The following is a 26,345-nucleotide window of genomic DNA, read 5'->3' as shown; positions in this document are numbered from 1 at the left end:
AGTAAGCGCTCAATAAATACGATTGAATGAGTGAATTAATGAATAGTAAACACTTAACAAATACCATTAAAAAAAAGTAGGAGGCAGAACAGGTATTGAATCTCCATTTTACAGTTGAGGTAACAGTCTTAATCATAATTAACAATGCTCAGAAAGCTCACTGTGGACAGGGAATGTGTCTACCAACTCTGCTGTATTGCTGTATTGTCTTCTGCCAAGCGCTTAGTACTGTGCTCTGCACACTCAATAAATACAATTGAATGAATGAATGAATGAATCTCAAGGTCTACAGTGGCAAAAAAACCCCTCAGGCTTTGTACTTTTCTGCTAACATTCTTTACAAGTGTGATTCTTATTAAACACTGGCATTGGCTATTACTCTATTTATGACTAAGTAATGATGACTAATGCTATTTCAACTTTACCCAACTTTGTGCTTCCAAGTCTCAGAAGCATAAAGGAATTAAGGGAGTTGGTAAACATTCGAGGACTAATGCACACCCAAAGAATAGATTTAAGGGAGGAGGGGAGGGAGCTATTATTAGGGTAAGCCTCCGTGGCTGGAGTGTCTGAAGGTATCTTCTCTTCAAAGTTTCTTGAAGACTCTCAGTGAGTGCCTATGTTCATTCATTCACTGATTTATTCATTCATTTGTATTTATTGAGTGCTTACTGTGTGCAGAGCACTGTACTAAGTGCTTGGAAAGTACAACATAGCAATAAAGAGAGACAATCCCTGCCCACAACAGGCTCACATTCTAGAAGGCGGGGGGAGAAAGACATCAATATAAGCAAACAGGCATCAATATAAATAAATAGAATAAATAAAAAGAATGATATACATATATACATGTGTATATATATATATACATAAGTGCAGTGGGGCGGGGAGAGGGGAGAAGAGCAAAGAGAGAGAGTCGTAGTGACGTGGGAGGGACTGGGAGCTGAGGAAAAACGGGGCTAAGTCTGGGTAGTCTATGTGGTTGTCTGCTTACAATTATGTTCCATGAGTAGGATAAAATCATGCCTATTCATTTTCTTGCTTTTGAAATATTAAAATAATTCTGTAACTTTGTAAAAATAATTCGGTATGTGAAAATATTTAACTCTTGAACCAATTGTGGTATTTGTTAAACACTTACTAAGAGCCAAACACTATACTAAGCACTAGGGTAGATGCACTCCCAGTCCCATATTGGGTTCACAGGCTAAGTCTAATTTGTAGACTGATAATATTAAATTAATTAAATTTGGGTAGGATACTATTTACTCTCCCACATCAGTGGTTCTAGACTGTGAGCCCGTTGTTGGGTAGGGCCCGTCTCTATATGTTGCCAACTTGTACTTCCCAAGTGCTTAGTACAGTGCTCTGCACACAGTAAGCGCTCAATAAATACGATTGAATGAATGAATGGTCAGCAAACCTGTGGACAACCATATCCCCTAGAAAAGTTTTTGGGTATACAGACACCGATCAAAAAACATTTACTTAGGCCTGAAGAATGTGTCTATGTATGTTGTGATTTAAGGATTTTTCCAAATACTGTAGCTGAAAAGGTCAATTCGGGATCCACAGTCCTGGCCACTTTGGGCGCACTGTCCTTTGTTGTACTGAATGTAGTGTTAGCACTAAAACTTAATTCATGTAACATGAGAATAGAGATCGGGTGAAAGAAGAAATTACTTTCAAAAACTGTCAGCACTATCACTCAATTGAAGTAATATCTTCTGTCAACTGATCTCCTGTCTCATTGTTTTAACCAGCCAGATCAAAGGAGCATGGTCTGGTGGATAGAACAGGGTCTTAGGAGTCTGAAGGACCTGGGTTTAATCCCAGATCTGCCACTGGTCTGCTGTATGACCTTGGGCAAGTCACTTAATAATAATAATAATAATAATAATGATGGCATTTGTTAAGCGCTTGTTTAGAATGGAAGGCAAAGCACTGTTCTAAGCGCTGGGGAGGATACAAGGTGATCAGGGCAGCTGGGGACCACTCCACCGCTACCCGGTGACATCGCACCCGACACCTCCAAACCCCCGTGGCCCAGTGACCCGTTATCGCCAGGACTTCCCCTGCCTCCTGGCAGAAGGAGAAAGTCCAAGCCCAATTTATTTTATTTTGTTAGTATATGTTTGGTTTTGTTCTCTGTCTCCCCCTTTTAGACTGTGAGCCCACTGTTGGATAGGGACTGTCACTATATGTTGCCAATTTGTACTTCCCAAGCGCTTAGTACAGTGCTCTGCACACAGTAAGCGCTCAATAAATACGACTGATGATGATGATGATGATGATCAGGTTGTCCCACGTGGGGCTCACAGTCTTCATCCCCATTTTACAGATGAGGTAACTGCGGCACAGAGAAGTTAAGTGACTCACCCAAGGTCACACAGCTGACAATTGGCAGAGCCGGGATTTCACTTCTTTGTGCCTCGATTACCTTATCTGCAAAATGGGGACTACCCCTCTCAGAGTCACACCTGTAGTTTCCAGTTTCAACTTCAGGAGGGAGAGTCAAGCAGAGGCCTACCCATTCCATTCCTAGCTTGGGCAGTGGCTAGCGAATGGAAGGCAATCTGCTACAAGTCCAAAACTCACCTGTGCTGGGCAGCAGCGGCAGGTGAGAGAGTCGAGGGTGGATACACAAGTTTACTGCACAGAAGGAGGCAATGGTAAACCCACTTCTGGATTTTTACCAAGAAAACTTTATGGCTACACTACCAGAATGACTGCAGATGGAGGTGGGGTGTTCTGGGAGAGATCCAGCGCTTAGAACAGTGATTTGCACATAGTAAGCGCTTAACAAATACCAACATTATTATTATTATTATTATTATTATTATTATTATGTGTCCGTGGTGTCGCTATGGGTCAGAGACGGCTCGACGGCATAAGGCAAGACAAAAATGGGGACTGAGATTGTGAGCCCGATGTGCGACAGGGACTGTGCTTCCCCCACAGAGCTTAGTAGAGTGCCTGGCACATAGTAACTGCTTAACAAAATACCAGTATTATTATTGTTATCAATGCCTCGTGATATTTACGCATTTTTAAAATATTTGTTATTGCAAGTGATAGGACTGGAATGTTGTAAAATTTCCACCTACTGAGGAATATTTACCTGAATTTCCCACCTGAGGGGTCCAGCTTCTGCAGCCTGATCTGACATGACCCCTGACTGCTAATGGTGTTTTTCCTGGTCGCGGATAATTGATATCCATTACAGAAGACGAACTTGTCACAGAATTGAAATTCAATCCACTAATGTTTTCGGCAAAAGAACTCTTGTCTCCAAAGTAGGAATCTAATACAAAAAAAAATGTACCAAACAGTCATTGAAAAACTGAAAATTCGTATACCCTGATAATCCATGAAATTAACTCGATGGAATTATTTAATTAACATCCGGTGGCATAAAACATTTTCCAGAGAAGAAATAATGTCGATGCATCTGGTAAGACAATTTAAATAGAAAATATAAACATTACAATGTTTGGAACACAGACATTTCATCGTCATACGGTCAGCACAGTGCTCTGCACACAGTAAGCACTCAATAAATACGATTGAATGAATGAATGAATGAATATACATACTGGAAATGACAATGGCAGTCCCAGTGTTTGTAAAGATAGGAATCCATCTTTTCTTATCTGACACCTATTTGAAATTCTACCTCAACTACATCTTAAATTCCAAAATAAATTATTTGGTTTAGTCTAGCCATGCATTTAGCTGTCAATTTTGTTACCTATCCCTAAAGTTCACAGACAATTCAGCAACTCAATTTCAGAAAAAAAAAGGAAAAATATTTTCTAAGGTCTTAAAATGAAGGATCCAAAAGGGAAAAAAATCATACATTCCCTCCCCATGCCTTTACTAAGAAAAACTCTCATCTTCATGGTTCAACTCACACATCCATGAAATATATTCAATGTAGCATATATTGTATTCCACTTTACAATTTGCTACTTCTTAAAAATGGATTTGAACTTTCTCGGATGCTGAAATTTCGCAGTTATCTCAAAGTAGAAATATAGAAGCATTCATCCTTGACATCCATTCCATTTTTATATTAATCGAAGTTTAAAATCTTTGTGTTATTTGAAAAGTAATGTCCAAAGATAACAGCACAGTTAGATTTTTAGAACATAACGCACAGTTAGTTACAAACAGCAAGATTGAGTGGTAGGATAAAAACAAGAATATTTTCTTTGTATCTTGGGCTGGTTGGCAAGATATTATTATAATGGAGTCTGCAAACAGTTACCAAACTTCACAGTCTCTGAAGAGTATAACAGATAATAACACAATAGAATTAAAAATCATGTCTATATGTATCGTGGAACACAAGTAATCATTCTACGGATGAAAGAAAAATGGGCCGCTAAAATGAACAACTATTAAGTTGCACAAAACTTACATTAAAATAAACTTTCACTGCAATATACTGAGCACACTGTATAATGCGGCCTGGACGTCAGAAGATTTGGGTCTAACGTCAGCTCTGCCACTGTGTGCTGTGAAACCTAGGGGAAGGCTGTTCAACCTCTCTGATCAATCATTCAGTCAATCAGTGGTATTTATTGAGCCCTTACTACGTGCAGAGAGCACTGTACTAAGCGCTTGGGTGAGTGCAATACAACAGAATCAGTAGACACGTTCCCTGCCCATAACGAGCTTATAGTCTAGAGGGCAAGTCTACAGCCTAGGCGGTCTCCGAGGCTCTCTGAGCCTCACTTTCCACCCCAGTAAAATAGGAATAATTCATACTTACCTCACAGGGATAGTGAATGGATAAAAGAAGCTAATCGATACATAAGCCCTTTGGTAAATTAGAAGTGCTATGCAAATTGCAGAGTATAATGAAGATATCTATCTTTGATAATTGTGGTATTTATTAAGCACTCGCTATGTGCCAAGCATTGTATTAAGCGGCTGGTGTAGGCGCAAGATAATCAGGTCTCACACGGGGCTCACAGTCTAAGCAGGAGGAAGAACAGGTACTGAATCCCCATTTTGCAGCTGAGTGAGCTGAGGCACGAAGAAGCTGAGCTCCCTATCTTTCCTCCCAAACTCTGTCCTCTCCCTGACTTTCCCGACACTGTAGACGGCACTACCATCCTTCCCATCTCACAAGCCTCCAGGAGGCCTTCCCAGCCTGAGCCCCCCCTTCCTCTCCCCCTCGTCCCCATCCGCCCCCCGCCTTACCTCCTTCCCCTCCCCACAGCACTTGTATATATGTTTCTACAGATTTATTACCCTATTTATTTTACTTGTACATATTTACTATTCTATTTATTTTGTTAATGATGTGTTTGCACGTACTTATTACTCTATTTTATTGGTACATATTTATTCTATTTATTTTATTTTGTTAATATGTTTTGTGTTGTTGTCTGTCTCCCCCTTCTAGACTGTGGGCCCGCTGTTGGGTAGGGACCGTCTCTGTATGTTGCCAACTTGTACTTCCCAAGCGTGTACTTGTACTTCAGTGCTCTGCACACGGTAAGCGCTCAATAAATACGATTGAATGAACAAAGGAATCCTTGACTCCGCTCTCTCATTCACCCCACACGTCCAGTCCGTCACCAAAACCTGCCGGTCTCACCTCCGCAACATCGCCAAGATCCGCCCTTTCCCCTCCAGCCAAACCGCTACCTTGCTGGTTCAATCCCTCATCCTATCCCGACTGGATTACTGCATCGGCCTCCTCTCTGATCTCCCATCCTCCTGTCTCTCCCCGCTCCAGTCCATACTTCTCTCTGCTGCCTGGATCATTTTTCTACAAAAATTTTCAGGGCATGTCACCCTGCTCCTAAAAAAACTCCAGTGGTTGCCCATCCACCTCCACATCAAACAAAACCTCCTCACCATTGGCTTTAAGGGAGTCCATCACCTCGCCCCCTCCTACCTCACCTCCCTCCTCTCCTTCTCCAGCCCAGCCCGCACCCTCCGCTCCTCTGCCGCTCATCTCCTCACTGTACCTCGTTCTCGCCTGTCCCACCATCGACCCCCGGCCCACGTCCTCCCCCTGGCCCGGAATGCCCTCCCTCCACACATTCACCAAGCTCGCTCTCTTCCACCCATCAAAACCCTACTGAGAGCTCACCTCCTCCAGGAGGCCTTCCCAGACTGAGCCCCTTCCTTCCTCTCCCCCTCGTCCACCTCTCCATCCTCCCCATCTTACCTCCTTCCCCTCCCCACAGCACCTGTGTATCTTTGTACAGATTTACTACTCTATTGATTTTACTTGTACATATTTACTATATCTTATTAATGATGGGCGCAGAGCTCTAATTCTATTTATCCTGACGGTTTTGACACCTGTCCACGTGTTTTGTTTGGTCGTCGGTCTCCCCCTTCTAGCCTGTGAGCCCGCTGTCGGGTAGGGACCGTCTCTATCTGTTGCCGACTTGGACTTCCCAAGCGCTTAGTCCAGGTCCAGTGTTCCGCACACAGTAAAGCGCTCCATAAAGACAACTGAATGAATGAATGAATGAATGAATCCCACTCCCCCTCGTCCCCCCTCCATCCCCCTCATCTTACCTCCTTCCCTTCCCCACAGCACCTGTATATATGTCTATATGCTTGTACATATTTATTCCTCTATTTATTTATTTACTTATTTATTTTACTTGTCCATATCTATTCTATTTATTTTGTTAGTAGGTTTGGTTTTGTCCTCCGTCTCCCCCTTTTAGACTGTGAGCCCACTGTTGGGTAGGGACTGTCTCTATATGTTGCCAATTTGTACTTCCCAAGCGCTTAGTACAGTGCTCTGCACATAGTAAGTGCTCAATAAATACGATTGATGATGATGATATAATAATAATGATGGCATTTATTAAGCACTTACTATGTGCAAAGCACTGTTCTAAGTGCTGGGGATGTTCCAAGGTGATCAGGTTGTCCCACGGGGGGGCTCACAGTCTTAATCCCCGTTTTACAGATGAGGGAACCGAGGCCCAGAGAAGTGAAGTGACTTGCCCGAAGTCGCACAGCTGACAATTGGAAGAGCCGGGATTTGAACCCATGACCTCTGACTTCAACGCCTGTGCTCTTTTCCACTGAGCCACACTGCTTCTCTAGATGTTGCCAACTTGTACTTCCCAAGCGCTTAGTACAGTGTTCTGCACACAGTAAGGGCTCAACTAATACGATTGATTGATTGATTGATTGATTGACTCGGTAACACTTCTATCCGTAGCTTCTTGCTCCATGGTTTCTTTCCTCCTACCTGTCATGCCCCCTCCCTTCCTTCCCCCTCCTCCCCACTCAGCCTTCCACTCCTCCCTCTCTCCTCCTCCCTCCTTCCTCCCCCTCCTCCCTCCTTCCTCCCCCTCGTCCCTCCATCCTCCCTCCTTCCCCCTCGCCCTCCTCCCTCCTTCCCTTTCCTCCCTCCTTCCCTTTCCTCCCTCCCCCTCCTCCCCCCCCTCCCAGCGTGGCTCAGCGGAAAGAGCCCGGGCTTTGGAGTCAGAGGTCACGGGTTCGAATCCCGGCCCCGCCACCTATCTGCCGTGTGACCTTGGGCAAGTCACTTCACTTCTCGGTGCCTCGGTTCCCTCATCCGTAAAATGGGGATGATGACTGTACGCCCCACTGCGGGACAACCCGATCCCCTTGGATTCCCCCCCAGCGCTTAGAACAGTGCTTTGTATATATGTTTGTACATATTTATGACTCTATTTATTTATTTATTTCACTTGTACCTATCTATTCTGTTTATTTTATTTTGTTAGTACGTTTGGTTTTGTTCTCTGTCTCCCCCTCCTAGACTGTGAGCCCGTTGTTGGGTAGGGATCATCCGTATGCGTTGCCAACTTGTACTTCCCAAGCGCTTAGTACAGTGCTCTGCACGTAGTAAGCGCTCAATAAATACGATTGATGATGAGGATGATGCTGCTTTGCGCATAGTAAGCGCTTTTAGACTGTGAGCCCACTGTTGGGTAGGGACTGTCTCTATGTGATGCCAACTTGGACTTCCCAAGCGCTTAGTCCAGTGCTCTGCACATAGTAAGCGCTCAATAAATACGATTGATTGATTGATTGATTGATTAACAAACGCTACCATCATTATTATTATTCCTCTCCTTCCTCCCCCTGACCAGCCCCACGACGTCCGGACCTGCGGTGGCGCTGGCGTCCGTCGCCCCCGGGTTGGGGGCGGGGGTGAGGAGGCCCCCGCCTCGGCCTCCTCCTCCTCCTCCGCCATGGCCTCCTCCTCCTCGTCCTCCCCCTCCTCCTCCGCCCCCGCTGGCGCTGGTCCCGCCGCCCGAGGAGGGTCCCCGGGCGGGCTCCCAGGCCGGGGGAAGCCGCCCGGCCCCGGACCCGGACCCGGCCCCGGACCGGGCCCCGGAGGACGAGGCCCCGGACGGCCCGGGCCAAGGCATCGTCCGGGGGACGGGAAAGCCAGGACACAAGATGGCGACCGGACGCCTCCACCAGCGGCGGCCACGAGCAAGAAACGGCGGGAACACGCTGGCCGGGGGCGCATGCGCCCCGCGCCAAAGCCACCGGCTCGCGCCCCTCCCTCACGACCGGGCCTCACGCCTCAGCCTCGTTCCCCATTGTCGTGCTGCCACCTCGCGCCGCCACCTCGTGCCCCGGCCTCGTGCCCTTCCTTTATGACCGGGCCGCGCCCCGGCCTCATGCCCTTTCCTCATGACCGGGCCTCGCGCCCTTCCTTTATGACCGGGCCTCGCGCCCCAGCCTCGTGCCCTTTCCTCACGACCGGGCCTCGCGCCCTTCCTTTATGACCGGGCCTCGCGCCCCAGCCTCGTGCCCTTTCCTCACGACCAGGCCTCACGCCCCGGCCTCATGCCCTTCCCTCATGACCAGGCCTCATGTCCCAGCCTCATTCCCCATTCTCGTGTTACCGCCACACACTGCCACCTCGCTCCCCGGCCTCGTGCCCCAGCCTCATGCCACTCTCATGACCAGGCCTTGTGCCCTTCCCTCATGACCAGGCCTCATGTCCCAGCCTTGTGCCCCTCTCTCATGACCAGGCCTCATGACCAGGCCTCGTGCCCTTCCCTCATGACCGGGCCTCATGTCCCAGCCTCGTTCCCCGTTCTCGTGCTGCTGCCTTATGCCCCAGCCTCATGCCCTTCCCTCATGACCAGGCCTCGCGCCCCAGCCATGTGCCCTTCCCTCATGACCAGGCCCCGTGCCCCGGCCTCATGCCCTTCCCTCCTGACCAGGCCTCATGTCCCAGCCTCGTTCCCCATTCTCATGCTGCCGCCACGCGCTGCCACCTCTCACCCCGGCCTCGTGCCCCAGCCTCATGCCACTCTCATGACCAGGCCTTGTGCCCTTCCCTCATGACCAGGCCTCATGTCCCAGCCTTGTTCCCCATTCTCATGCTGCTGCCTCATGCCGCCACCTCATGCCCCAGCCTCATGCCCTATCCCCCATGACCAGGCCTCGTGCCCCGGCCTCGTGCCCTTCCCTCATGACCAGGCCTCATGACCAGGCCTCATGTCCCAGCCTTGTGCCCCTCTCTCATGACCAGGCCTCATGACCAGGCCTCGTGCCCTTCCCTCATGACCGGGCCTCATGTCCCAGCCTCGTTCCCCGTTCTCGTGCTGCTGCCTTATGCCCCAGCCTCATGCCCTTCCCTCATGACCAGGCCTCGCGCCGCAGCCTTGTGCCCTTCCCTCATGACCAGGCCCCATGCCCCGGCCTCGTGCCCTTCCCTCTTGACCAGGCCTCATGTCCCAGCCTCGTTCCCCATTCTCGTGCTGCCGCCACGCGCTGCCACCTCTCACCCCGGCCTCGTTTCCCAGCCTCATGCCACTCTCATGACCAGGCCTTGTGCCCTTCCCTCACGACCAGGCCTCATGTCCCAGCCTTGTTCCCCATTCTCATGCTGCTGCCTCATGCCGCCACCTCATGCCCCAGCCTCGTGCCCTATCCCCCACGACCAGGCCTCGTGCCCCGGCCTCGTGCCCTTCCCTCATGACCAGACCTCATGACCAGGCCTCATGTCCCAGCCTTGTGCCCCTCTCTCATGACCAGGCCTCATGACCAGGCCTCGTGCCCTTCCCTCATGACCGGGCCTCATGTCCCAGCCTCGTTCCCCGTTCTCGTGCTGCTGCCTTATGCCCCAGCCTCATGCCCTTCCCTCATGACCAGGCCTCACGCCGCAGCCTTGTGCCCTTCCCTCATGACCAGGCCCCGTGCCCCGGCCTCGTGCCCTTCCCTCTTGACCAGGCCTCATGTCCCAGCCTCGTTCCCCATTCTCGTGCTGCCGCCACGCGCTGCCACCTCTCACCCCGGCCTCGTGCCCCAGCCTCATGCCACTCTCATGACCAGGCCTTGTGCCCTTCCCTCACGACCAGGCCTCATGTCCCAGCCTTGTTCCCCATTCTCATGCTGCTGCCTCATGCCGCCACCTCATGCCCCAGCCTCGTGCCCTATCCCCCACGACCAGGCCTCGTGCCCCGGCCTCGTGCCCTTCCCTCATGACCAGGCCTCATGACCAGGCCTCATGTCCCAGCCTTGTGCCCCTCTCTCATGACCAGGCCTCATGACCAGGCCTCGTGCCCTTCCCTCATGACCGGGCCTCATGTCCCAGCCTCGTTCCCCGTTCTCGTGCTGCTGCCTTATGCCCCAGCCTCATGCCCTTCCCTCATGACCAGGCCTCGCGCCCCAGCCTTGTGCCCTTCCCTCATGACCAGGCCCCGTGCCCCGGCCTCGTGCCCTTCCCTCTTGACCAGGCCTCATGTCCCAGCCTCGTTCCCCATTCTCGTGCTGCCGCCACGCGCTGCCACCTCTCACCCCGGCCTCGTGCCCCAGCCTCATGCCACTCTCATGACCAGGCCTTGTGCCCTTCCCTCACGACCAGGCCTCATGTCCCAGCCTTGTTCCCCATTCTCATGCTGCTGCCTCATGCCGCCACCTCATGCCCCAGCCTCGTGCCCTATCCCCCACGACCAGGCCTCGTGCCCCGGCCTCGTGCCCTTCCCTCATGACCAGGCCTCATGACCAGGCCTCATGTCCCAGCCTTGTGCCCCTCTCTCATGACCAGGCCTCATGACCAGGCCTCGTGCCCTTCCCTCATGACCGGGCCTCATGTCCCAGCCTCGTTCCCCGTTCTCGTGCTGCTGCCTTATGCCCCAGCCTCATGCCCTTCCCTCATGACCAGGCCTCGCGCCCCAGCCTTGTGCCCTTCCCTCATGACCAGGCCCCATGCCCCGGCCTCGTGCCCTTCCCTCTTGACCAGGCCTCATGTCCCAGCCTCGTTCCCCATTCTCGTGCTGCCGCCACACGCTGCCACCTCACGCCCCGGCCTCGTGCCCCAGCCTCATGCCACTCTCATGACCAGGCCTTGTGCCCTTCCCTCACGACCAGGCCTCATGTCCCAGCCTTGTTCCCCATTCTCATGCTGCTGCCTCATGCCGCCACCTCATGCCCCAGCCTCGTGCTCTATCCCCCATGACCAGGCCTCGTGCCCCGGCCTCGTGCCCCTCTCTCATGACCAGGCCTCATGTCCCAGCCTTGTGCCCCTCTCTCATGACCAGGCCTCATGACCAGGCCTCGTGCCCTTCCCTCATGACCGGGCCTCATGTCCCAGCCTCGTTCCCCGTTCTCGTGCTGCTGCCTTATGCCCCAGCCTCATGCCCTTCCCTCATGACCAGGCCTCGCGCCCCAGCCTTGTGCCCTTCCCTCATGACCAGGCCCCGTGCCCCGGCCTCGTGCCCTTCCCTCTTGACCAGGCCTCATGTCCCAGCCTCGATCCCCATTCTCGTGCTGCCGCCACACGCTGCCACCTCGCGCCCCGGCCTCGTGCCCCAGCCTCATGCCACTCTCATGACCAGGCCTTGTGCCCTTCCCTCATGACCAGACCTCATGTCCCAGCCTTGTTCCCCATTCTCATGCTGCTGCCTCATGCCGCCACCTCATGCCCCAGCCTCGTGCCCTATCCCCCACGACCAGGCCTCGTGCCCCGGCCTCGTGCCCTTCCCTCATGACCAGGCCTCATGACCAGGCCTCATGTCCCAGCCTTGTGCCCCTCTCTCATGACCAGGCCTCATGACCAGGCCTCGTGTCCTTCCCTCATGACCGGGCCTCATGTCCCAGCCTCATTCCCCGTTCTCGTGCTGCTGCCTTATGCCCCAGCCTCGTGCCCTTCCCTCATGACCAGGCCTCGTGCCGCAGCCTTGTGCCCTTCCCTCATGACCAGGCCCCGTGCCCTGGCCCCGTGCCCTTCCCTCCTGACCAGGCCTCATGTCCCAGCCTCATTCCCCATTCTCGTGCTGCCGCCACACACCGCCACCTCTCGCCCCGGCCTCGTGCCCCAGCCTCATGCCCCTCTCTCATGACCAGGCCTTGTGCCCTTCCCTCATGACCAGGCCTCGTGTCCCAGCCCTGTTCCCAATTCTCGTGCTGCTGCCTCATGCCGCCACCTCATGCCCCGGCCTCGTGCCCTTCCCTCATGACCAGGCCTTGTGCCCCAACCTCGTGCCCTTCCCTCATGACCAGACCTCATGACCAGGCCTCATGCCCTTCCCTCATGACCGGGCCTCATGTCCTTCCCTCATGACCGGGCCTCATGTCCCAGCCTTGTGCCCCTCTCTCATGACCAGGCCTCATGACCAGGCCTCATGCCCTTCCCTCATGACCGGGCCTCATGTCCTTCCCTCATGACCGGGCCTCATGTCCCAGCCTTGTGCCCCTCTCTCATGACCAGGCCTCATGACCAGGCCTCATGCCCTTCCCTCATGACCGGGCCTCATGACCAGGCCTCATGCCCTTCCCTCATGACCGGGCTTCATGACCAGGCCTCGTGCCCTTCCCTCATAACCAGGCCTCACGTCCCAGCCTCATTCCCCATTCTCATGCTGCCGCCTCACGCAGCCACCTCACACCCAGCCTCGTGCCCTTCCCCCATGACCAGGCCTCGCGCCCTGGCCTTGTGCCCGTCCCTCATGACCGGGCCTCGCGCCCCAGCCTTGTGCCCGTCCCTCATGACCGGGCCTCACGTCCCAGCCTCGTGCCCCTCTCTCATGACCAGGCCTCATGACCAGGCCTCGTGCCCTTCCCTCACGACCAGGCCTCATGTCCCAGCCTCGTTCCCCATTCTCGTGCTGCTGCCTCATGCCGCCACCTTGTGCCCCAGCCTCGGCGTGCCCTTCCCTCATGACTAGGCCTCGTGCCCCAGCCTCGTGCTCTTTCCTCATGACAAGGCCTTGTGCCCCTCCCTCATGACCAGGCCTCATGCCCTTCCCTCATGACTAGGCCTTGTGCCCCAGCCTCGTGCTCTTCCCTCATGACAAGGCCTTGTGCCCTTCCCTCATGACCAGGCCTCATGTCCCAGCCTCATTCCCCATTCTCGTGCTGCTGCCTTGCACCACCACCTCGTGCCCCGGCCTCGTGCCCTTCCCTCACGACCAGGCCTCGTGCCCCAGCCTCGTGCCCTTCCCTCATGACCAGGCCTCGTGCCACGGCCTCGTGAGTTGGCCTCATGCTGTTGCCTCTCTCCCTGGCCCCGTGCCCTTCCCTCACAACCAGGCCTCGTGTCCTGCCCTCATGCCCTGGCCTTATGCCCTTCCCTCATGACCAGGCCTCGTGCCCTTCCCTCATGACCAGGCCTCGTGCCCCAGCCTCATTCCCTGTTCACGTGCCACTGCCTCGTGCCATGGCCTCGTGAGTTGGCCTCATGCCATTGCCTCTCTCCCCAGCCCCGTGCCCTTCCCTCACTACCAGGCCTCATGTCCCAGCCTCGTTCCCCATTCTCGTGCTGCTGCCTCGTGCCACCACCTCGTGCCCCGGCCTCGTGCCCTTCCCTCATGACCAGGCCTCGCACCCTGGTCTCATGCCCTTCCCTCATGACCAGGCCTCGTGCCCCGGCCTCGTTACCTGTTCACGTGCCACTGCCTCGTGCCATGGCCTCATGAGTTGGCCTCATGCCATTGCCTCTCTCCCCGGACCCGTGCCCTTCCCTCACGACCAGGCCTCATGTCCCAGCCTCGTTCCCCATTCTCGTGCTGCTGCCTCGTGCTACCACCTCATGCCCCAGCCTCGTGCCCTTCCCTCATGACCAGGCCTCACACCCCGGCCTCGTGCCCTTCCCTCATGACCAAGCCTCACACCCTGGTCTCATGCCCTTCCCTCATGACCAGGCCTTGTGCCCCGGCCTCGTTCCCCATTCTTGTGTTGTTGCCTCGTGCCGCCACCTCGTGCCCCAGCCTCGTGCCCTTCCCTCATGACCAGGCCTCGCACCCCGGTCTCATGCCCTTCCCTCATGACCAGGCCTCGGGCCCCGGCCTCGTTCCCCGTTCTCGTGTTGCTGCCTCGTGCCGCCACCTCGTGCCCCGGCCTCGTGCCCTTCCTTCATGACCGGGCCTCGTGCCCCAGCCTCGTGCCCTTCCCTCATGACCAGGCCTCGTGCCCCGGCCTCGTGCCCTTCCCTCATGACCAGGCCTCGTGCCCCGGCCTCGTGCCCTTCCCTCATGACCAGGCCTCGTGCCCCGGCCTTGTGCCCTTCCCTCATGATCGGGTCTCATGCCCCGGCCTCGTGCCCTTCCCTCATGACCGGGCCTCGCGCCCTGGCCTCGTTCCCCGTTCTCATGCTGCTGTCTCGTACCACCACCTCGTGCCCCAGCCTCGTGCCCTTCCCTCATGACCAGGCCTCATGCCACGGCCTCCTGAGTTGGCCTCATGCCGTTGCCTCTCTCCCTGGCCCCGTGCCCTTCCCTCACAACCAGGCCTCGTGCCCTTCCCTCATGTCCAGGCCTCACGTCCCAGCCTCGTGCCCCTCTCTCATGACCAGGCCTCATGACCAGGCCTCGTGCCCTTCCCTCATGACCAGGCCTCATGTCCCAGCCTCGTTCCCCGTTCTCATGCTGCTGCCTCGTGCCCTTTCCTCATGACAAGACCTTGTGCCCCAGCCTTGTGCCCTTCCCTCATGACAAGGCCTCGTGCCCCTCCCTCATGACTGGGCCTCGTGCCCCAGCCTCATGCCCTTCCCTCATGACCAGGCCTCATGCCCTTCCCTCATGACCAGGCCTCATGTTCCAGCCTCATTCCCCGTTCTCATGCTGCTTCCTCACGCCGCCACCTCATGCCCCAGCCTCGTGCCCTTCCCTCATGCATTCATTCATTCATTCATTCAATCGTATTTATTGAGCACTTACTGTGTGCAGAGCACTGTACTAAGCGCTTGGGGAGTACAAGTTGGCAACATATAGAGACGGTCCCTACCCAACAGCGGGCTCACAGTCTAGAAGGGGGAGACAGACAACAAAACAAAACATATTAACAAAATAAAATAAATAGAATAGTAAATATGTACAAGTAAAATAAATAGAGTAATAAATCTGTACAAATATATGCAGGTGCTGTGGGGAGGGGAAGGAGGTAAGGCTGGGGGGATGGGGAGGGGGAGAGGAAGGAGGGAAGGGCTTTGAAGTTGGCAGTTGGCCCGAATGATGATGGCATTTGTTAAGCGCTTACTATGTGCCAAGCACTGTTCTAAGCACTGGGGGAGATACCTGTTTATCAGGTTGACCCACATGGGGCTCACAGTCTTCATCCCTATTTGACAGATGAGGGAACTGAGGCCCAGGAAGGTGAAGTGACCTGCCCAGGGTCCCACAGCAGACCGGTGGCGGAGCCAGGATTAGAACCCACGACCTTCTGACTCCCAGTCCCGGGCTGTAGCCACTAAACCATGCTGCTTCTGGCCTCCCGGCCTTCCCCAAGTCATCTTTCTGCACTGTGTCACTTGCTTCAACTCTTTCCTACTTTGTGACACTGGGCAAGTCACTTCACTTCTCTGGGCCTCAGTTACCTCATCTGTAAAATCGGGATCGAGACTGTGAGCCCCGTGTGGGACAGGGACTGTGTCCAACCTGATTACCTTATATCTATCCCAGTGCTTAGAACAGTGCTTGGCATAAAATAAGCTCCTACCATGGCATAGTGGATAGACCACAGGCCTGGGAGTCAGAAGGTCATGGGTTCTAATCCCGGCTCCGCCGCTTGTCTGCTGTGTGACCTTGGATCTGGATCTCATTTACCTTATCTGTAAAATGGGGACTGTGAACCCCATGTGGGATAAAGACTGTGTTCAACATGATTTGCTCATATCCAACCCAGCCTGGCACATAGTAAGTGCTTAACAAATATGGTAATGAACATTATTATTATAATTATTATTATATTTGCCTTCTCCTTAATAATCCTCTCCCCTGGACCACCATGATTTCAAAGATGGATTGACCCTCTCCTGATCCCACCTCCCCTTCTAGTTATCACCTTATCTCCCTCCCACCCTTCCTTTCCAAACTCCTAGAATGAGTCGTCTACCCTCACTGCCTCAAATTCCTCAACGCCAACTCTCTCCTTGACCTCCTCCATTCTGGCTTCCGTCCCCTACACTCCACCGAAACTGCCCTCTCAAGGATCACCAATGACCTCCTTCTTGCCAAATCCAACGGCTCCTACTATATCCTAATCCTTCTCAACCTCCCAGCTGCCTTCGACACTGTGGACCACCCCCTTCCCCTCAACACGCTATCCAACCTTGGCTTCGCAGACTCCGTCCTCTCCTGGTTCTCTTACCTCTCCGGCCGTTCATTCTCAGTCTCCTTTGCGGGCTCCTCCTCCCCCTGCCATCCCCTTACTGTAGGGGTTCCTCAAGGGTCAGTTCTTGGTCCCCTTCTGTTATCTACACTCACTCCCTTGGTGAACTCATTCGCTCCACGGCTTCAGCTATCATCTCTAGGCTGATGACACCCAAATCTACATCTCTGCCCCTGCTCTCTCTCATCATCATCATCAATCGTATTTATTGAGTGCTTACTGTGTGCAGAGCACTGTACTAAGCACTTGGGAAGTACAAATTGGCAACATAACTCCCTCCCTCCAGGATCGTTTCTCCTCCTGCCTTCAGGACATCTCCATCTGGATGTCTGCCCGCCATCTGACACTCAATATGTCCAAGACTGAACTCCTTATCTTCCCTCCCAAACCCTGCCCTCTCCCTGACTTTCCCATCACTGTACCATCCTTTCCGTTTCACAAGCCCGCAAACTTGGTGTCATCCTGGACTCCGCTCTCTCATTCACCCCTCACATCCAAGCCGTCACCAAAACCTGCCGGTCTCAGCTCCACAACATTGCCAAGATCCGCCCTTTCCTCTCCATCCCAACCGCTACCCTGCTCATTCAAGCTCTCATCCTATCCCGTCTGGACTACTGCATCAACCTTCTCTCTGAACTCCCATCCTCGTGTCTCTCCCCACTTCAATCCATACTTCATGCTGCTGCCCGGATTGTCTTTGTCCAGAAACGCTCTGGGCATGTTACTCCCCTCCTCAAAAATCTCCAGTGGCTACCAATCAATCTGCACATCAGGCAGAAACTCCTCACCCTGGGCTTCAAGGCTGTCCATCCCCTCGCCCCCTCCTACCTCACCTCCCTTCTCTCCTTCTCCAGCCCAGCCCGCACCCTCTGCTCCTCTGCCACTGATCTCCTCACCGTTAGGCCTCATTCTCACCCGTCCCGCCATCGACCCCCGGCCCACGTCCTTCCCCTGGCCTGGATTGCCCTCCCTCTGCCCACCCGCCAAGCTAGCTCTCTTCCTCCCTCCAAAGCCCTACTGAGAGCTCACCTCCTCCAGGAGGCCTTCCCAGACTGAGCCCCCTTTTTCCTCTCCTCCTCCCCATCCCCACCACCCTACCTCCTTCGCCTCCCCACAGCACTTGTATATATATATATGTATAGATTGATTACTGTATTGATTTTACTTGTACATATTTACTATTCTATTTATTTTATTAATGATGTTCATAGAGCTTTAATTCTCTTTGTTCTGACGATTTTGACACCTGTCTTTATGCTTTATTTTGTTGTCTGTCTCCGTTTTCTAGACTGTGAGCCCGTTGTTGGGTAGGGACCGTCTCTATATGTTGCCGACTTGTACTTCCCAAGCACTTAGTACGGTGCTTTGCACACAGTGAGTGCTCAATAAATACGATTGAATGAATGAATGAATGAATGACAGCAGTTGATTGCCATCGGGAGCACAAAAATTTGGATCTGATTTCCATCCGAGGTCCGCATTAAACTGGCTCTGCTTCAGGTCATTCGTTCATTCATTCAGTCGTATTTATCGAGCACTTGCTGTGTGCAGAGCACTGTACTGAGCGCTTGGGAGAGTACAAGCAGCGGGCCTGCCTGTCATCCTATGAAGCAGCATGGCTCAGTGGAAAGAGAAGCAGCGTGGCTCAGTGGAAAGAGCCTGGGCTTAGGAGTCAGAGGTCATGGGTTCGAATCCTGGGCCCGCCACATGTCTGCTGTGTGACCTTGGGCAAGTCACTTAACTTCTCTGAGCCTCAGTTCCCTCATCTGTAAAATAGGGAGTAAGACTGTGAGCCCCACATGGGACAACCTGATCACCTTGTATCCCCCCCAGTGCTTAGAACAGTGCTTTGCACATAGTAAGCACTTAACAAATGCCATCATTATTATTATTCTAGACTGTGTGCCCACTGTTGAGTAGGGACCGTCTCTATATGTTGCCAACTTGTACTTCCCAAGCGCTTAGGACAGTGCTCTGCACACAGTAAGCGCTCAATAAATACGATTGATTGACTGATTGATTGAAAGAGCCCGGGCTTTGGAGTCAGAGGTCATGGGTTCAAATCCCGGCTCCGCCACTTGTCAGCTGTGTGACTTTGGACAAGTCACTTAACTTCTCTGTGCCTCAGTTACCTCACCTGTAAAATGGGGATTAAGACTGTGAGCCCTCCATGGGACAACCTGATCACCTTGTAACCTCCCCAGCGCTTGGAACAGTGCTTTGCACATAGTAAGCGCTTAATAAATGCCATCAATATATACAATATAACAATAAACAGACACATTCCTTGCCTGCAACGAGCATACAGTCTAGAGGTTCGGGGGAAAGGGCACCGGATGAGTGTCAGAGAACCTGGATTCTAGTATGGGAATGCCACTGAGGGCTATGGTCATCAGTATCAGAGAAGCAGCATGGCTCAGTGGAAAGAGCCCGGGCTTTGGAGTCAGAGGTCAGAGGTTCAAATCCTGGCTCCGCCACTTGTCAGCTGTGTGACTTTGGGCAAGTCACTTCACTTCTCTGGGCCTCAGTTACCTCCTCCGTAAAATGGGGATTAAGACTATGAGCCCCCCGTGGGACAACCTGATCACCTTGTAACCTCCCCAGCGCTTAGAACCGTGCTTTGCACATAGTAAGCACTTAGTAAATGCCTTTATTATTATTATTATTATTAATGATGGTTTCTGACCCAAGAACCACTTTGGGCATTTGGCAATATGCATAGGCCCAGCGGGGAATGTGGCACGTGTGAGCCCACTGTTGGGTAGGGACTGTCTCTATATGTTGCCAATTTGTACTTCCCAAGCGCTTAGTACAGTGCTCTGCACACAGTAAGCACTCAATAAATACGATTGATGATGATGATGATGATGGTGTAGACCGTGAAGCCTGCAGCAAACTCCAAAGCAACCACCTTGTTGGATGAGACCAGGGCTCAGCATCGGCACGATACAGCGGTCCCTTTGAGCATAAATGGGCCCTTCATAATAAAAACAAAATCTCAAAAACCCTCTTTTCCCCGGCTCCCCCTCCATTATTCATCACCTATTCACACCCTTTGGACACTGGGTATTCACCTCACCTTCAGCCCCGCAGCGCTTATGTACATATCTGTAATTTATTCAATTCTTTCTAGAGTTTAAAGATGCTTTACTGATCCAGAACTACCCTTCGGTCATCACGCAGGTGTCGACAGCAAGTTTCATCAATAACTTGTTAAATTTTCTCCCATTTGAAAAGCACACAGGAGTGTGCTTTTTGCAGTGACCTGTCGCGACCAGTTTCATGGTTCACAGCATCTTGTTTTGCTTAATTGTAAGTCACACTGGGTTGATGAGCCAGAACGCTTTTGAATCGCAAGGGAGAGGAATGTAAAATCCCTCCACACACTTGCTCTGGTCCAGGGTTTAGTGTTTTATGAGACTGTTATATTAACTGCTTCTCACCTCCCTACTCCGGTAAATGTCCAGGCCCAGAGAAATTCAGCCAGTCCACTCCCACAAAGACCCCCTGGATGAAAAAATAAATTCCATTAGGGCTCCTTATACGTGCGACGTGTATTTTTAGACTTTACAAGTCGGTCCCTGTTTGAGACAAGCCAATCGGTACCTTGCAGAAAGTGGGGAGAGACTCGCAGGAGCAGTAATTAAATCCAGTTTTTCTCATTAGTTCTGTTTCTTTGCTTAACTGGTTTATAGGAGAAAAATCTTCAAGAACCACAAGTTACACCTGTACATTTGCATAATTTATAGGTGTCTATCTTGGTTTTTGCTTTTTACCTCTCACCGAACTGTACTGTCGGGTGAGCGCAGTGGTCAGGAGAACTGGACCAATTTGTACTTCCCAAGCGCTTAGTACAGTGCTCTGCACATAGTAAGCGCTCAATAAATACGATTGATGATGATGATGATGGACGGTAATCAATCAGTCAGTTTGCATTTATTGAGCGCTTACTGGGTGCAGAACACTGTACTAAGCGTTTGGGAGAGTACAATATAACAGACGCATTCCCTGCCCACAACTATCTTACGGTCTAGAGGGGTGGTTGTATTAACCTTTGATTCATTAAATGTATTACTTCTTTTCAAAAATTTGGCAAAGTCATACAACAGCCCCGGTTTCAACAGAAATAATTGTTTCTTATGGCTATCGGGTATCTGCCATTATGCTTGGTACAAAGAGGCACAGGGCAGGATCTTCATCAACAGTGGGACACTGGAAGAAATTGTGAAAATATTTGGCAACATCTTTACTGCCATCTTCAGTGTGTTGCTGAAAACTGATAGTTCTAAACTTAGAAACTAATTTACAGGGTGAGATAATTTGGTCCTCCTTCCCACCCCACTTCGTCCCCCCAAACACACATACACACACACAAAAAAAAAAACCGGATTCTTTTCCATCATTATAATGATGATTAGCTTTTTTACGATTCCCCGAATTAAATGAAGGTGACATTAACAAATCGTAATTGAAGGAAAAAAATTGGGCTTGCAGGGGATTTGAGCGCCTCAGTCCCTCCTTTTTAATAATAATAATAATTCAATCGTATTTCATTCAATCGTATTTATTGAGTGCTTATTGTGTGCAGAGCACTGTACTACGCACTTGGGAAATACAAGTTGGCAACATATAGCAATGGTCCCTACCCAACAATGGGCTCCCAGTCTAGAAGAACATTTATTAAGGCATTAAGAATGGCATTTATTAAGACTTTACTATGCGCGAAGCACTGTTCTAAGCACTAGGGAGGTTACAAGGTGATCAGATTGTCCCACGGGGGACTCACAATCTTCATTCCAGCCCCAAAGCTTTGCCCAACAGCAGAGTGGAGGGCAGGGTACATGGCTCCTACCCAAATTTTAGAATGCTATTTTGAAATTGCTGGGAAAAAAACCCCAAAAGCTTAGAGGTTCTAGAGGGTTTAATGAAAAGACAAATCCAGACAGAAATAAACTGTATACTCTCTGAGGTAAGGGACTGGGTGTAACTCTTTTTTAAAAGAATTTTCAAATGCCCTAGCTTTATGCACAGTGTGGGGATTCAAATGCTCACAACTGTAAAATGTTACAATCAATCAATCAATCAATCGTATTAATTGAGAGCTTACTGTGTGCAGAGCACTGTACTAAGCGCTTGGGAAGTACAAGTTGGCAACATATAGAGACAGTCCCTCCCCAACAGTGGGCTCACAGTCTAGAAGGGGGAGACAGAGAACAAAACAAACCATATTAACAAAATAAAACAAATAGAATAGATATGTACAAGTAAAATAAATAAATAGAGTAATAAATACGTGCAAACATATATATATATTATATATATATTATATATATATTATATATATTATATATATAATCAACATTAGTATGTTAGCGCCCTCTACTGGATAAGAGGCAGAAGTTGACGGCTGATTATGTTTCTTGCACACAAATTCATTCATTCAATCGTATTTATTAATAAGAATAGTAATGATGGCATTTATTAAGCGCTTACTATGTGCAAAGCACTGTTCTAAGCGCTGGGGAGGTTACAAGGTGATCAGGTTGTCCCATAGGGGGCTCACAGTCCTCATAAGCACTTAATAAATGCCATTATTATTCTTATATTATTATTATTATTATTCATCCCCATTTTACAGATGAGGTAACTGAGGCACTGAGAAGTGAAGTGACTTGCCCAAAGTCACACAGCTGACAAGTGGCAGAGCCGGGATTTGAACCCATGACCTCTGACTCCAGAGCCCGTGCTTTTTCCACTGAGCCACGCTGCTTCTCTATCTATTTATTGAGCACTTACTGTGTGCAGAGCACTGTACTAAGCACAACTTCTCAGCTCCAAGTTCATTTCAGTTTAATTAGGGCACCTGGAATTATCTAACTAGACCAGGGTGATGTGGTGCCATTCGGGATGTCCCCAAGGCCAACAGACTCAAAGTCTCTCTAGTTTACATTTTACATTAGCCTCCAAAGTGCTTTCATAGATTATGTCCTTTGGTAAAAATTCCACACTGTAAGCCCCTTGTAGGCAGGGAACGTCTTCCAACTCTGTTATATTGTACTCTCTCAAGAGCTCAGTACAGTGCTCTCTATACACAGTAAGTGCTCCTCAATAAATACTCCATTAATACCACTGATTGACTGATACCAGACAGTAAAATGTATTTTAAAAGTCAGATTTTTTTTCCCCAGGACACTTTTCAATACAGTTAATCTAGCAATTCTCAGTAGTTCTGTAATTATATATTCATTCATTCAATCGTATTTATTGAGCATTTACTGAGTGAAGAGCACTGCACTAAGCGCTTGGAAAGTTCAATTCAGCAATAAAGAGATGCAATCCCTGCCCACAATGGGCTTACACTCATTCATTCAATCATATTTATTGAGCGCTTACTGTGTGCAGAGCACTGTACTAAGCGCTTGGGAAGTACAAGTTGGCAACATGTAGAGACGGTCCCTACCCAACAGTGGGCTCACAGTCTAGAAGGGGAGGATTTAGTGACGACTTGAATATGTGGGTGAAATGAGAGAGAGGAATTAAGGCTAATGCCAAGGTTACAGGCTTGTGAGACAGAAAGTGTGGTGATGCCGTCAACAATGATGGGAAAGTGAGCGGGAGGACAGGGTTTGGGTGGGAAGATAAGAAGTTCAGTTTTAGCCAATTTAGTTCATTTTTAACTGAGTACAAAAAACTGTTGTCATCATTTGTGGTGGTGGCAGGGTCGGGGGGCGGTGGAACAGAAAGAAAACACGTAATCAATCAATCAATCATATTTATTAAGCGCTTACTGTATGCAGAGCACTGTACTAAGCACTTGGGAAGTACAAGTTGACAACATATAGAGACAGTCCCTACCCAACAGTGGGCTCACAGTCTAGAAGGGGGAGACAGACAACAAAACCAAACATATTAACTGAGAGCTCACCTCCTCCAGGAGGCCTTCCCAGACTGAGCCCCTTCCTTCCTCTCCCCCTCGTCCCCCTCTCCATCCCCCCATCTTACCTCCTTCCGTTCCCCACAACACCTGTATATATGTATATATGTTTGTCCATATTTATTACTCTATTTATTTATTTATTTATTTTACTTGTACATATCTATTCGATTTATTTTAGTTTGTTAGTATGTTTGGTTTTGTCTCCCCTTTTAGACTGTGAGCTCACTGTTGGGTAGGGACTCTCTCTATATGTTGCCAATTTGTACTTCCCAAGCGCTTAGTACAGTGCTCTGCACACAGTAAGCGCTCAATAAATACGATTGATGATGATGATGATGATGATGATGATTAACAAAATAATCACTGCCTTCCAGGAGTTTACAATCTAATGAGGTCTCTGACTGATTTTCAATCTCCTGATTTTATATCTACTGACTGCCGTTTTAGGTCTTCCATGCCATCCTAAGCACTGAAGTACTCACAACCCAAAGCACCACGTGTGTACGTATTTTTATACTCCATTACTTCCTCCTATATCCCGACTCCGCCAACTGTCAGCTGAGTGACCTTGGGCAACTCACTTAACTTCTCTGTTCCCTCAGTTCCCTCATCTGTAAAAATGGGGATTAAAACCGTGAGGCCCCCGTGGGACAACCTGATCACCTTGTAACCTCCCCAGAGCTTAGAACAGTGCTTTGCACATAGTAAGCGCTTAACAAATACCATTATATATATATAAATATAAAATATAAATATATAAAATATATATGAATTTATTTTAGAGACCGTCTCCCTCATTAGATTGTATACTCTTTGAGGGCAGGATTCTTGTCTACTAATTATACTGTACTCTCAAAACTATTTTGTACAGTCCTCTGCTTACAGTGGGTACTAAATCAATGGTATTCGACTAAGGCTATTCATCATTCAGTGGTATTTATTGAGCATTTACTGAGTACAGAGCACTGTACTAAGCACTTGGGGGGAGTACGTCACAACACAATTAGCTGACACCTTCCCTGCCCATAATGAGCTTACAGTCTAGAGGGGGAGACAGACATTAATATGAAAAATTAAATATAAGTTATAGTTAATCACTTGCTATGTGCCAAGCACTGTACTAAACGCTGGAGTAGATACAAGGTAATCAGGACAGATTTTGTTCTCTGTCTCCCCCTTTTAGACCGTGAGCCCACTGTTGGGTAGGGACTGTCTCTATATGTTGCCAATTTGTACTTCCCAAGCGCTTAGTACAGTGCTCTGCACACAGTAAGCGCTCAATAAATACGATTGATTGATTGATTGATTGATTGACTGAACTGTCCCTCATGGGGCTCACAACCTGAGTAGAGAAGTGGCGTGCTTTAGTGGAAAGAGCGTGGGCTTGGGAGTCAGATGTCGTGGGTTCTAATCCCAGCTCTGCCATTCGTCAGCTGTGTGACTTCGGGCAAGTCGCTTAGCTTCTCTGTGTCACAGTTACCGCATCTGGAAAACGGGGATTAAGACTGAGCTCCACATGGGACAACCTCATTACCTTGTATCTACCCCAGTGTTTACAACAGTGCTTGGCACATAGTAAGTGCTTAACAAATACCATAATAATAAATGATAATAATAATAATAATAATAGTGGGTATTGAATCTCCATTTTAAGTTGAGAAAACTGACGCCCAGTGACGTGGCCAAAATCACACACCAAACAAATAGCAGGGGTGGGATTAGAACTCAGGTCCTTTGGCTCCCAGGCTCTTTCCCACATTCCACACTGTTTCCCTGACTCTCCCCCTCATCCCCCTCTCCATCCCCTCATCTCACCTCCTTCCCTTCCCCACAGCACCTGTATATATGTATATATATTTGTACATATTTATTACTCTCTTTATTTTACTTGTACCTATCTATTCTATTTATTTTACTTTGTTCGTATGTTTGATTTTGTTCTCTGTCTCCCCCTTTTAGACTGTGAGCCCACTGTTGGGTAGGGACCGTCTTGTACTTTCCAAGCGCTTAATACAGTGCTCTGCACACAGTAAGCGCTCAATAAATACGATTGATTGATTGATTGATTCCCCTAGTGGATGATCAGCAGCAGAAGCATATTTATTACTCTCTTTATTTTACTTGTACCTATCTATTCTATTTATTTTACTTTGTTCGTATGTTTGATTTTGTTCTCTGTCTCCCCCTTTTAGACTGTGAGCCCGCTGTTGGGTAGGGACCGTCTCTATATGTTGCCAACTTGTACTTCCCAAGCGCTTAATACAGCGCTCTGCACACAGTAAGGGCTCAATAAATACGATTGAATGAATGAATGAATATTTGTTAAGTGCTTATTATTGTGGCTCAGTGGAAAGAGCCCGGGCTTGGGAGTCCGAGGTCATGGGTTCTAATCCCTGCTCCGCCGCTTGTCAGCTGTGTGACTGGGGAAGTCACTTAACCTCTCTGTGCCTCAGTTCCCTCATCTGTCAAATGGGGATTAATCAATCAATCAATCTTATTTATTGAGCGCTTACTGTGTGCAGAGCACTGCACTAAGAGCTTGGGAAGGACAAGTTGGCAACATATTAAGACTGGGAGCCTCACTTGGGACAACCTGATTACCTTGTATTCCCCTCCCCTAGCGCTTAGAACAGTGCTTGGCACATAGTAAGTGCTTATCAAATACCATTATTATCATTATTATTATTACTGTGCTAAGCGCTGAGATTGATACAATATAAGCAGACCGGACACAATCCCTGTCCCCCATGGGGCTTGCAGTCTAAGGAGGGAGAACAGGTATTGAACAGATGATTTATTGTTCTCCTGAATGCACAGC

At 50.1% G+C, this 26,345-nt stretch overlaps 1 protein-coding gene across 1 annotated transcript in view; it reads right to left on the bottom strand.

Moving 5' to 3' along the window:
* Positions 1 to 8,353, bottom strand: part of MSH4 (mutS homolog 4) — a 66,888-nt gene extending 58,535 nt beyond the window's left edge. The window contains exons 1-2 of the mRNA XM_038745479.1: positions 8,129 to 8,353; positions 3,122 to 3,304 (exon numbers count right to left, since the gene is read on the bottom strand). Of these exons, the coding sequence (XP_038601407.1) occupies positions 3,122 to 3,221 (100 nt within the window). The 5' untranslated portion in view covers positions 3,222 to 3,304; positions 8,129 to 8,353. The remainder of the gene's footprint in view (positions 1 to 3,121; positions 3,305 to 8,128) is intronic.
* Positions 8,354 to 26,345: the final 17,992 nt, after the last annotated feature.

Source organism: Tachyglossus aculeatus, chromosome 4 (assembly GCF_015852505.1).
Source record: "Tachyglossus aculeatus isolate mTacAcu1 chromosome 4, mTacAcu1.pri, whole genome shotgun sequence".
Lineage (NCBI taxonomy): Eukaryota > Metazoa > Chordata > Mammalia > Monotremata > Tachyglossidae > Tachyglossus > Tachyglossus aculeatus.
Note: the sequence above shows the minus strand (reverse complement) of the source record. Positions and strands in the feature narration are given on the sequence as shown.